Source organism: Ursus maritimus, unplaced genomic scaffold (genome assembly GCF_017311325.1).
Source record: "Ursus maritimus isolate PB19 unplaced genomic scaffold, ASM1731132v1 scaffold_10, whole genome shotgun sequence".
Classification (NCBI taxonomy): Eukaryota; Metazoa; Chordata; class Mammalia; order Carnivora; family Ursidae; genus Ursus; species Ursus maritimus.
This window is the reverse complement of record NW_024423344.1, coordinates 45,328,216-45,341,636: the sequence shown is the minus strand read 5'-3', so window position 1 is coordinate 45,341,636 and position 13,421 is coordinate 45,328,216. Positions and strand designations below refer to the sequence as shown.

Sequence of the window (13,421 nt, the reverse complement as noted above, 5' to 3'; positions counted from 1 at the left end):
TTGCAAAATGATTTCAGAGGGAGGGATTGATTTATTTCAAGATTGCACTTTATCTCGTTGCATCCAAACATGTGCCACTACATATATGATCACTTACATAACTATCACGACAAATACTAAAACGTAATAATGAATAAACATTGACATGGGTGACTTTGGGAAGAAAATAGAATGGTTAAGTTAGAAAATTGTATTTTTGTCAATTATAAATATAGAATGTTCTTTTTCAAATACATACCATGTACTTTTGTGTAATCCAAATGTTGAGAACCGGATGTGTTAGGAATTACCTTTCAAGTTTAGACAAACTCCTGTGCCTCTTTATTAGAATTTTTAGAAATCAAGGTTAGACTCCTTATAGTATCTCTCTGGTCATTTATGCAGTTAGCATTAGCATAACTTATTAATACATTTACACAGTCTATAAAAGAATTCTATACAGTATTGTACATAAAGGATTAAGAATACTTCTTCCAAGACATATCTGAGCAGCTACTTAAAAGACGCATTAAGCACAGTGTTGTTTCAAGCAGTTAAGTGCATGATCTAATTGCCATTTTTGGGGGGGTGAGAGGATTAACAAATTGTGGGGTATTTGTGCAGTTGAATATATTCAACAGTGGAAAAGAAGAAACTAATGACACATGTAATAACATGGATAAATTGCAAAAAAAGTTTAGTTGTGAAGAAGCCAGACACAAAGTATGTACTATATGGTTTCATTTTTATGAAATTCTAGAACCAGCTAATCTATTTTATGGTGATAGAATTCAGAAAGTGTTGGCTTATGGGAATCGAAAGGAATTGACTGGAAAGAAACAAGAGAAATCTTTCTGGGGTTATGGGAATGTTCTAGATCCTGACAGAACTCACCAAACTGAACAGATAATAAATGCATAGTTTGCTTCATAGTTTAGGGTAGGTGTGAATGTTAAGAAAAAGGATTTATAATGTCAGCTGCTTTTAGAATTATAATTAAAAGAGAGAAAGTAACTTTCAGCATCCAGATGTGAAGTCTCTATTTTCTAAAATCATGTATGTGTTTGTTTCTTAGAAGCTTAGGTCATTTGTTTGCTGTGTGGACTAAAGAACTCGTAACATTTAGAAGTATACCTGGGTGGCTCAATTGGTTAAGTGGCTGCCTTCAGCTCAGGTCATGAGCTCAGGGTTCTGGGACCGAGGCTCATGGCCGGCTCCCTGCTCCTTGGGGAGTTGGCTTCTCCCTCTGTCCTTCCTCCTGCTCGTTCTCTCACTTTCTCTCTCTCTCTCAAATAAATAAAATATTTTTAAAAAAGTATACCTCCTTTGATTTATTTAGTTTGGAAAAATAACTGATAATTTGTTCATTTTTTTGTGTTATTTGATACATAATTTCAAAATATTTAATCTCCAAATTGTGCAGTTGGATACTGTCTTTCTTTAGTATCCTTTAGTATAACAAATGTATGATGTGTCATAGACCTTCCTGAACAAGCTAACTGTAAATTTCAGCCCTAGGGGTGTGTGTGTCTCTTTCTTTCCCTCTTTTCTGCCCCATCTCTCTCTCTTCTTCATTTGCTTATTTTCAGTCTTTCAAATGTAACCTCACATGACTTCGGTAGGAAAATATATTGTGTGGTGCTTACATTTACCTACATACCAGTCATTTTTGCTTTTTGCAGAAAACAGAGCACTTAATTCTTACCCTCCGATCAATTAAGGTAAAGGACAAGTGTTATATGGTATAATATTGATAATACATCTCTCCTTTGGGAGATTTTAATTGTCCTTTACAGAAACCAATCCACACATTTTAGACCAGTCCCAAAGCTCCTAAAATTTAAAAAGTTATCTTTACAACAAGATTCTAATATGCATTGCAACTTTTGAAAGAATTCAGTTTTTTTTTTCCATTTTCCTTTGTTTTGATAACAGTATTGATTGATCTGGCAAATCTTTTGTCATAAAGTTTCTTATGGGCCTTTTTTTATTCCGTGGAATATATGATGGGAAACTGGTTCATGCATCGATTTTGGAAGAGGGCTTGGTCATTTTTCTGGTTATTTTCATTTTATTTGTCATGCTTTTCAAAAAGTAAGCCTCCACATATCTGTGGAAGATGTTTATCAACAATGTTCAGGATTGAAAAATTAAACGGGTGTGAGACAAGTGGTGCTTAGTTTGGGATGCACGTTAAAATCACCTGGAGTCTTAAAAATAAACTGATGTCTGGGCTCCATTTCGGATTCAATGCTTAGGGCTGCTGCAACAACATACCATAAACTGGGTGGTTTAAAACTACCCAAATGTATCCTCTCACATTAGTAGAGACTAGAAGTCTGAGGTCAAGATGTCAGCAGTGTCATGCTCCCTCTGAGCTCCTAGGTAGAATCCTTCCTTGCCTCTCCATTCCTTCTGGTGGTGGCTGGCAATACTTGGCATGCTTGGCTAGCAGCTGCCTAACTCCAGTCTCTACCGCTATACATGACATTTTCTCTTGTATCTTCACAATGTCTCTTGTAAGGACACCAGTCATGTTGGATTAAAAGCCCACTCTACTCCAGTATGACCTCATTTTAATTAATTTCAGCTACCATGACCCTTTTTCCAAATGAAGTTCACATTCACAGGTACTGGGGATCAGGACTTCTTTTTTTTTTGGTGACACAATTCAATCCCTGATACTCAGTAAACCAGAATCTCTGGGAGGAACAACCCAGGCATAGGCGTGTTACGAACTTCCCAGGTCATTCTAAGGCAGAGCAAGATTGGGAACCACCACCGGACTAATAGAACCTCTGAGACCAAAGATAACGTATTACCTACCCTCATTCTCAATGGTCAGTTGACCTCCTACAAGTCAATTACATTTTAGAACTTTTTTCTTTTAAATTTCTTAAAGTCTGCTCTTTCAGTGGTTGCATTTTTGCACCCGAATAAGGAATTATTTTATTTATTGATTTATTCCATGTCATGTAGTTTACTTCTAACCTTTCAAACATTTATTAATTATTGAAAAGAGAGCTCTTCAAGGCCTATGTGCCTTGCTATCTGAAGGTATAAATATCTTGTTGCTCAAAAAAGAAAATGTTCGTAAGTGGGGTATCTTATTTCTTAATCTGTAACTCCATTTATAATAGTTCATTGGAGACAGTCATACGATATATTTGCACATTAGTCTAATGGGGAAGGTTCAGGGCTTAGCAGGGGAGATGTGGAGTGGGACCTAAGTGTTAACACAATAGTATCAGGAAACATGATACCAAGTTTCCCTGGGATACAACTAATATATATTTCATGGATTTCCCCTAATACATATATGTGGTTGAATTGGAGCTAGGAGAGCAGGTAGTCTGAAAATTATTAGAGTCAAACAAAATTATTCTAATGTTAAATAATAATCAATTTCTATGACTCCTTAAAATGTGACCATCCAGGTGTGTCCAGAGCAGTGCCATGATGAAAAAGCTGTTAATAACTCCTCTAGTGTTATTATTATGGTCTGTTCACATTGATAATTTGTGTGCTAAATGATCCTTAGACACTTGCTGAAGCAATAGAACATAGAGATTTCTTTAAATTGATAATTGTCTAGAATTGAAACCTGCTTTGTTCTGTTATTTTGTTGTTGTTCTAATGGGTTCTGAAAGGGTTGTCGTTATTGGCCTCTCTTTTTATCTGGAGACAGGATCCACATTTGCCATTACCGCTTGCCTATAGAAGAACCCATTTCCCAACTAGTATTTCCCTACCTTGACTTTGCTCAAGATCAAAGGTGAAAATGCCGATGAAAGATGATTTTATTTCCTTTACATTTCTATAGTACTGCATGAACAAAAATCAACATTCATTAAGCAAAGTTCCCATGTATTTACCTCTTTTCTCCCCCAATGTCTTCCTGTGGTGCCGCAGGAGCGTGTCCCAGACAGCCCTTCACCTGCCCCCTCTCTGGAGGAGGGCCGGAGGCCTGGCAGCCACCCATCATCACATCGGAGCAGCAGCGTGTCCAGCTCCCCAGCACGGACTGAGAGCTCTTCTGACAGAATCCGTAGGTCTCATACTTTTACTTGTCACCATTTTAAACTTTATTAGGTGCAGCTGGCTTTTCTAATCAAAATGCCCTCATTCCAAATAGATCTCAGATGTATCATGTTCTAAAGCTCTGTAGCAAGAGCCATCTCTCAAAATTATGTTTCCCAGTTTGCAATATCATGAGGTATGGTACTACATTAACAGGCTCTGATATAAACTCCCTCTCTTTGATGCCACACATAAAGGTCGGAGCTATGAAACAGAGAAAGTAACCTGCTAGATTAGTTTCTGAAGTAAACACCTCCAACTCACAGTTATCTAGTGGCTAAGTATATGGTTTGGGGATTACTCAACTTTATTCTTCAGTCCCACCCCCTGCCAGGTTTTGAAATTTATCAATTTTCAAAATTCACCCTTGCATTAACAAACATAGCCACAAACAGGAATTCAAAAAATGAAATTCACAACAATTGACTTTTTAAAAAAATGTCCTATCATTCTGATGATCAATGGATTGAAGAATTTTAAAGTGCTTGAATTTTAGAATTTGAATTAGTAAGTCAATAATGCATATTATTGTCATATATTGTTAAATTCAAAAACGTAGGGGCTCTATTTTATTTCATGATAACATTTTCAGATATTTAACTAAGAAAATGAAGAGTAAAGTTAAAAATGCCATTCAATTAACTGGTTACTTTGTATTTGTATTTTGTGTCAAGAATCTAATATTGTTTTTCCAATACAATGAACAATTTAACAGTGATTGTGTTGGTTGACAAAATCAGTATCATTGTATCCTTTCCAGGATTTAGTTTATTTTAAGAAATCATGTTTGTGATATATACTTCATCTAATTACACATAACTGGCTGAAGTTATTTGGTTGTTGGGAATATTTTTATAATAGGAAAAACATTTGCTAGAAAGCGTCTTTATAAGTCATAAAGGCTCATTTGCATAAAGCAGAAATCCTTAGTACGAATGCTCTTGAGGTAGATAACAAATACTAGATTAGATTGTATACAATATAATTATTTTAAAAATAGTTAATTATTGACAGTTATATAGTTCAACATAATTCTAAATATGAATATTTGATGTGGCCTAAAACATATTTCCCTAATTTTGTAAGAGATGATTATAACTGTGTATTAATAAAAGTGAATATAACCATTCCCAAACCAATGACATTTTCTGGGGCCGGCAAATCGTGGCTTCTGCTACCTCAAACCATCTTGCATATAAAATATTTTCTGTATGCTTATATGCCATGCTGACACTAGAATCAGAAATTTCATGATGCATATTGGTTTCATTTTTAATGCATTTATAAGATGTTATCATTGAAAAGACACAGTCCTTCTAGAGAAAGTAAAATATTTTTTCATGACACTTAAATGGAAATTATGGGCAGATAGGGAACAATTTGAAAGAATTTTATCATACGTTTATGTTTTAAATTCATTGTATTCTTTTTTATTCTTGATAGAACAAAGGAGAAATGCATACTTGCATGCTTGGACTACAGTAATTGTCCAAGTGGAAATACATACACATGCACATAAATGCATGCATACACACACACACATATGCATATATGTAAATACATGTTCATGTATATGCATATTTTAAACCTTTTTTAAAAATTAGACCAACACAGACTTTTCAAAAATAATACAAAGAATTCTTTCACACTCATCACTCAGATTCACCCAATCATAAATGTCTCTGAAAGAGCTATCTTGATAAAGCCGTAATGGCACCTTCATGTCCCTATCATGAACATGGACATCATGCCTCAAATATGTCATTGTTTGTCTTCTCAAAACAAGGAATTTCTCTTATTTAACCACAGAACAATGATCAAAATCGGGAAATTAAGATAATTATAGTACCAGTCTCTAAACTATAAATCTTTTTCAAATTTCACCAACCTTCCTACTAATATGTATATTCTTTCCTTCTAATATTTTTAATAGCAAAAGATTTTTCTTTACTGGTCCAAAAGCCAATCCAGGATCACATATTGCAATTACATGTCATATTCCTTTGGTCTCTTTTAATATGGAACAGTTCCTCAGTCTTTTTTGTCTTTCAGTATCTTGACACTTTTTTTTTTTTAAAGAATATAGGCCGTTTATTCTGTAGAATTTCCTTCAGAATGGATGTTTTATTTTTTCATGATTAGACTTGAATTATGAATAAAAATCAGGAATCACAGAGGCATGATAGTATGTCCTTCTCAGTGCATTACTCTAGGAGGCATGATATTCCTCCAATACTTGTCATAACTATCTCTTGGTTTAGATGGTGACTACCAGATTTCTCTACTGTAGAGTTACCCTTTTTTTAAACCTTAATAAGTAATAAGTCATAAGTCTTGTGAGGAGATATATGAAGACTATATAAATATATTTTTCATCAAACTTCCATTCCTTTTAGAATCATCTGTTGAAGATACTTCCCTCACACAATTTTTGCTATGGTGATTTCCAAATGATAATTCCTAATATATTCTTATGATATTTTCAAAAAAATCTCTTTTTTCCAGAGAAGGTAAGTTTTTATGGAATGAGTACTCATCCAGTTTTGTGCACAGAACCAAGATTTTCATAGGCAACCTATCAAGAAATTTATTGACTGGATTTTGAAAATTCATAAGGGTGTTTTTCATCTACTTTATTATTTCAGTAGTGACACATTACTGTTAATAGTTCAAAAAAGCGATTATTGTTTTTATTCATTCAACCATTCAATAGATATTAATTGGGAACTTGTATTTTCAAGTCTGAGTTCAAATCCAATTTTTTGGATTTGTGAAAAGTGAAACCTGTGTTTTATTGACTAGAATAAAATATGAATATTTAAACAGTTATGTTAGTGCCTTAACTTTTTGAAAGTTAACAAGTTATAGTGGTTGTAGTGGTATGGCCATTCAAAAGTATTCCAGATATATAAAAATATATATGTATTCATTGTGAAATAAAAACAAGATAAAATGTTTTCAATTCTAGTATTTTTCTGCTTATCTTTTAGAATAATCATAGTTATCTATTCTCAGTGTTCTTAGAGATAGATTGCAATACTAAGTTAGACCATTATATTTTATTTATTTTTTAGTCCATATGAGTTTAATTAATTTGTTTGAACATTGTGTGTTATGGTGTTTTTGTCTTTCTTCTTTTGTTTTGGGCTTGACAGCTGTCCATCAGAATGGGTTGTCCATGAACCAGATGCTGATGGGCTTATCACCAAACGTACTCCCCGGGCCCAAAGAGGGAGATTTGGCTGGTCATGATATGGGACATGAATCGAAAAGGATGCATATTGAAAAAGGTAATATATGATCACGCGGCCTTGTTTTTCCTGTTCAACATGTCAACTAGATTTTACTCACAGAATGACGTATACTTCTACCTCACAAAAGATGGCATATAAACATTTTAAAAACCTACAATATTAGATAAAACTTAAGCCTTTTCAGCAAAAAAGTATGAATGAAGATCTGCTGCTTTTCCTTGTACAACAGGTAGGTGATAATTTACTTTCCAATGCATTAAAAAAGTGGACAATTGTTTGTTTTAATTGTTATCACTGAATTTTTAAAGACCTACTATTTGTCTTTCATAATGCCTTTAGGGCCAAATGTCATTTTTCTGCACCTGATAGAGCTACAACCATATACGAAGGATTATTATTAATATTTTTATATTAAAATATACATGGTCATCAGACCAATCAGGAAATAGAAGTGAATCTAACCAAACAATATACTAGTTGTCATTTCAGAATTATATGTAACAAGTAACAAAGCCCAGATGGTGGGAAGCTGAACATTCCCTATTTTTATTTCATTTGTATCAGCCTAACCCATTTTCACAGGCAAATATTGGTATTTTCATGCCCTATTTTATGAAGTACTTTCATGAGGAAATTTAAATATTATTTTGGTATGCACATTGAAAATTTGTGCTAGTAGATGCAAATTTATTTTTTCGAATAGTAAGGTTTAGATTGTGAAGATAGGAGCCCTTCCAAATCTTCTTCATCTAATTTAATGTTTTTAAATTTTATTTATATAGACCGGGCACTTTGACTATCTTTTTTAACATGAATACCAAATAATCAGTGTTATGAAAAGGATTAATTCTTTGGAAAACATAATTACACAAAAAGCATGACTAGCTGTCAAAAAGGAAAATAAATAAAAGTTGATATTTAATAATTAATGAGGCAGAAAAAAATGATTGGAGGAAGACCAAGTTGAGGTGGGGCAACTTTTTCCTCCCGAAAGTAAGAAAACTAATATAAAACCTTTTCCTATTCAACATAAAAATAGTCATGCTGAATCCTTAGGGAGAAAGAGTACTATATTTCTACAAATTAGATTATCTGCATTATGGAATGCCAATGAGAAAATGGTAATCTTTTCTATGTGCTAATATGTCAAAATCTAGGCATAATTGAGAGCAGCATTAAAGCAACTTTCTAATTTTTTATTTTGAATTTTGATATCAGGTGCTATTACTAAGCTAGGTGGACTAAATGTAATGCGTAAGTGAGCCAGATAGTATCTAAATACTTATTCTAGTTTTTTACAAGCTGTTCTTCAAAAATGAATAAAAATGGTCCCTTACATATATTTTGACATATACCTTCTGTATTTGATCAAAACCTATTTGTGGAAATATAATAAAAATTAACATGAGAAAATATAAAGCTTCATAAGAGATTTAAAGTTTAAGTAATAATTATATTCAAATATAAGAATTCATCATATAGGTTAAACAGCCATTTCTCCATCAAGGTCCTGCATAAGAATAAAGCCCTAGAAGAAAATAATGCGAGTCACTCATTTCTCAATTTTCCCATTGAAACTACATACATGGTTTCACTTGGAATGCATAAGGGGGAAGTTAATTTATGACATACAGTGGATGTCAGGATATAGGGCTTAATTCTCTTGTAGCACCTCGAGGAGAAGAGCTGGGAGTGAAGAGTAAAAGCCATAAGATGGTGGTGAGAACACCATCAAAGACATGATCAGTAGCATAATTGGAATGAGTTGCAGTGAAATTTTGGATAGATAGCTTTGTACAACCTGATGCTTCAAGTTGAGTTTACGTACCATTTTCATAGGTTCTGTCTATCCATTTATCTATTTTTAAATTATTATTACAATTTTGCCACCATGGAGCCTTTCCTGAAATACCATATTAGGTTGTTTGAGGGGACCCCCTTCTGTTTTTCCCATATGCCTGCTCCAAAAATCTTCATTACAATATTTGTCTTGTTGTTTGGAAGTTATGCTCCAATGGTCTACTCCCAATACTAAACTAGAAATTCCTTGGAGTCATCTGTGTATTCCATTTGCTTTAAACATACTGATCTGGGCTGAATCATTAGGAGATTCTAAGAGACAGTGAAGAAAGTTAAAACAACTATGAAGATTGCACTCTTTAAGGATTAATAGGCAGGCAAAAGGTGGAATTATATAACTATTAGAAGGTATATTTATGTGAAATTATAGGACGTTCTGACAATGAGTATACTCCAGAACTTTCTATATCACTAATGGTACTTCTCATCATATCGAAGTTTTTAAAATGATTTTGCTGTCAGAATAAAGACCTTGACTATATGCCAATGATTTTCAAAAATTTTAATGTATATTTTATAAGGGAAATAAACTTTTATTTTAATATTCTTCCTAGGAATATAAAACTACCATTGAATGTATGCTTTCCAGTGTAGTTATGTAATCCTAGAAATTGTGATATTGATACTAATTACAGTAAGTGTCTTGTTACATGTTGCTCTTTCTTTTGTACACACTCTCTCTCTTTTATCTATTTTTCAGCATAGTGAATTAACAGTAGATATTCATGGCTTTCTAGATTGATAAAGTCTACTAAATTAAAAATTGTTTTCTTTCATGACTACATTTATCATGTGCCTCATACTAGCTCTGCAACTTTCTTACTACACATATCTGTATTAAAACAAGTGACTTAATTTAGAGACATTTGTAGAGAAATTAATTATATGTTTGTCTCATTTTAGGCCCAAACTTCTTATATGTAATTTGCTGCTTACCACTTTAAATTATTCAAAAGATAATAATTCTTTAGAAAACATTGATTTTAAAAATAGATACCAAAATTAATTCATGATTCGCTGAGAATCACTGTGGTCTAAAATCTTAATCATCAGTAACTTTTAAGTATTTTTAAATCTTCTTAATATTAAAAAGCTATTAACTCCACTCCATTAGAATATTTAAGCCACCATTAGCTGAAGGCATTCTAATTCAGAAGTACTAACTGCTGGGGAAATTCACTCCTTGTTTTTAAAAATAAAAACACTGATAGGTGTTTGAAGCTTGGAAGAGTTTAAGGTACATTTAAAATGTAAATGTGAAAACTGAGTTAGTATATCAAGAATGAATAGACATAATATCTTATCAGTATTCCAAGTTTAAGGAGAAATGCTTTTAATATTATGAACTTTGACTAAACTAAGGACTTTGTCAAAGATATGTGCTGAGGAAAACTGTGGTACAGCTGAAAGCTTCAAAACCAATTTTATGTCTTCTAAACTTTTATAAACAGATTCCATGTTCTCTAGAGCTCTCTGATCATTGCTGATCTTTTCCCTCAGTCTAAATTTGGTGGAATAGGCAGTAATAATTGACATTTGAGTTACATAAATAGACTCACTGTTCCTTTATGCAGCATCTCTGTTTATTCCCTGCATATTTGTCCATGGATGCTGATTTACAGTATTTCTCATGTATAATTTGTTTCTTGGTGTTTTTTAAACTGCTGCTTTTTTTAACACGTTTTTGAGCATGTTTTACACCTTTGTGTTGTTCTATAGGCACATATTTTGTTATTACAGAATTTATCTAATTTTTAATTTACCAAAAATTAAATATATGATACAGATAAGCTTATAGTATCAGCTTTTTCCAATTATAGAAAACTTAAGCGTGTATAGTTGAACTAACTATGAAATACCTAATTTACACTAATGAATTTCAGTCTTGGACTAAGTATACTGAAATGACATAATCAGTGGGTAAATATTTACTGAATGCCAGATATGTGAACTAAACCATATGAAATGCAAAAACGTTTCCTTTCTCTGTCCCTTTCTCTCTTTCTCTCAATCTTTTTGCTATATATTTTTCTTAATACGGATCCTAACTTTCCCTATAGTTGAGTCTTTTCCCTTTATTTATTTTCATAAAAATATGAAAACTTTCTTTCATTGGTGACTCTTGAGGACTTTCTTTCATTGGTGACTCCTGCCATTTTAGAAGCAGAAATAATTTAAGAAGCAGCAGGAAATACAGGGGATTTGCTTCAGGCCATAAAACATTTCTTTTGTGGCATATTCTGTTCGTTTGGCAGTGTTCAAGATTTCCAATGGTTAAAAGGTTTCCTTTTGGTACTCTGAATTTGAGGACAGGGCACTAGCGGCAATAATAATTCGCAGCCTGGCCATATTGGGATTTCCTCTTGTTAATGTTTTATTCTTAGCCTCCGACCTTGTGGACTGTTTTCCTCCAAAACATCTTTTTGAATGACTGTGTCATCGCTTTTCTCAAGTTTGTGGAAATAATTTTTTGAAGTATATTTCCTTTTGCACATTTCTCAATGTTTAAAAATCCTAATTTTACTTGAATTAGGATTGCATCTTCAAGAATGGTCTTCTTTTAAATTCTAGGTCGCCATTACACAAATTAATTAATAGTAAATGTTATTTTGGTATATACACATATATTACAAATCTTAACCTTTAGTATTTCATGTGACTATATAGATGTGTATAGAGTAAAAGCCCCTTTTCTTTAGAGATTCCCGTATTTTGATTATGTTAACACATGTATAGAGCCATGAGTATTTTCATTTTAAAATTCTCTAACAGTGTAACTTTTCCTTCACTTTTATTCTTAAGATATAATTTCTCTTGGTATATCTCAAAGTCTTTATAAAATATTCCCCCTTAATGCTTATTAATGTGACTTTACTCTTCAGTTTCCAAGCCTGTGAAATAAAGGTATTGAACTTAATGCATATACTTTTAATTCTGTGATTCATAACACTAGACAACAAATTTCTCTGAATTCCAGAGCGCTTTCTTAAGCAGATGGCAGATTTCACATGTAAAGTCACAGCTCAGGTGAAACTTTATGAAGGCACTGGTTTATTATTTTGTGAATTATAATTTGAGAAGCAGAGCTTGCAGTAACACTTCAATGACAACTTAAGAAAATTCTTACTTTGAGAATCCCATGACGTACCTGTAATGGTGGGCAATTGGTATAAAGCGGGTTTTAATGTTTATTTTTTCCCCATGCAGCTTGCTGACTGTCTTGTCACATTGAAATTCCAAGTTTCTCAAACATCTTCTGTCCTTTCCCAGATGATCCAGTTTCTTTCTTTACCTGGGATATATATGCCTCCTATTCATTAATGATCAACCCCAAACTCTTCTGGGCAAAAGCTATGTCTTCTCCTCATCTTTGTATACCTAGCACAGAGTCTGCTATTAGTAGGGACAAGACATTTCTTTTCAGAGTTAAATGAGATAATACATGTCTGGAGTGCTCGATCTATATAAACACTCCCTGAAGTTATTAGTAGTGTCAAATTAGGTAATGGGTATGTGGCTCAATTTGATAGATGTGAAAATATACACATTGTGAATCACTGAATTAGAATATTATCTGCTTACAATTCATAATATCACAGTTATTGTGACTTATGGTTGATCCTAAATAGGAATAGTGAAACCACAATGTTTTAGAGAATGTTTTGACTTCATATGACAACACTGTAATATACATAGTTTTGGAAGGGAAAAAGTAGTAACTATGTTAGTCAGTTATTTTCTACATCAGTGATTGTGAAGGTAATTGCCTGAATAAATTTTTATGACATTAAAAAGTTTTAACTTATTTAATTCAATTCTATTGACCCTGAATTTATTTGATAAATGTGTTGATGAGAAACAAATATGCTTGGCATATAAGGCAAAGGAGATACTGGGTGTTATAGATGGATGGGCCACAATAGAATAAATAGGTCCCAAATCAGATGAAATCCTCTGATGGGCAAGAATGTCATCTTTGAACCACTTACACATGCCACTTAGAAAATAAACTATTTTAATTCTACCTAGGGTAAAATTTACATTTTCCAGGAACTTATTTTATATCATTTATATGGATATCATTAAAAGAGGTAGAGCCATTTATCGATGCAGAAGACCTCAGCGGCTTCTCCGGGACATTTGTAACTTTAGGTTTTGGTAACTTGTTTGGATACTTAGGAAGTTGAGTCATGTTAATATTTCCTAATGATTTTCTGAACTGTACGTGAAAAAGATGAGAGGGTATCT

The 13,421-nt window shown here is 32.9% G+C and overlaps 1 protein-coding gene across 1 annotated transcript in view; it reads left to right on the top strand.

Moving 5' to 3' along the window:
- DACH1 (dachshund family transcription factor 1) overlaps positions 1 to 13,421 on the top strand; it is a 413,621-nt gene that overhangs the window by 296,030 nt on the left and 104,170 nt on the right. The window contains exons 6-7 of the mRNA XM_040623452.1: positions 3,892 to 4,027; positions 7,215 to 7,349. Of these exons, the coding sequence (XP_040479386.1) occupies positions 3,892 to 4,027; positions 7,215 to 7,349 (271 nt within the window). The remainder of the gene's footprint in view (positions 1 to 3,891; positions 4,028 to 7,214; positions 7,350 to 13,421) is intronic.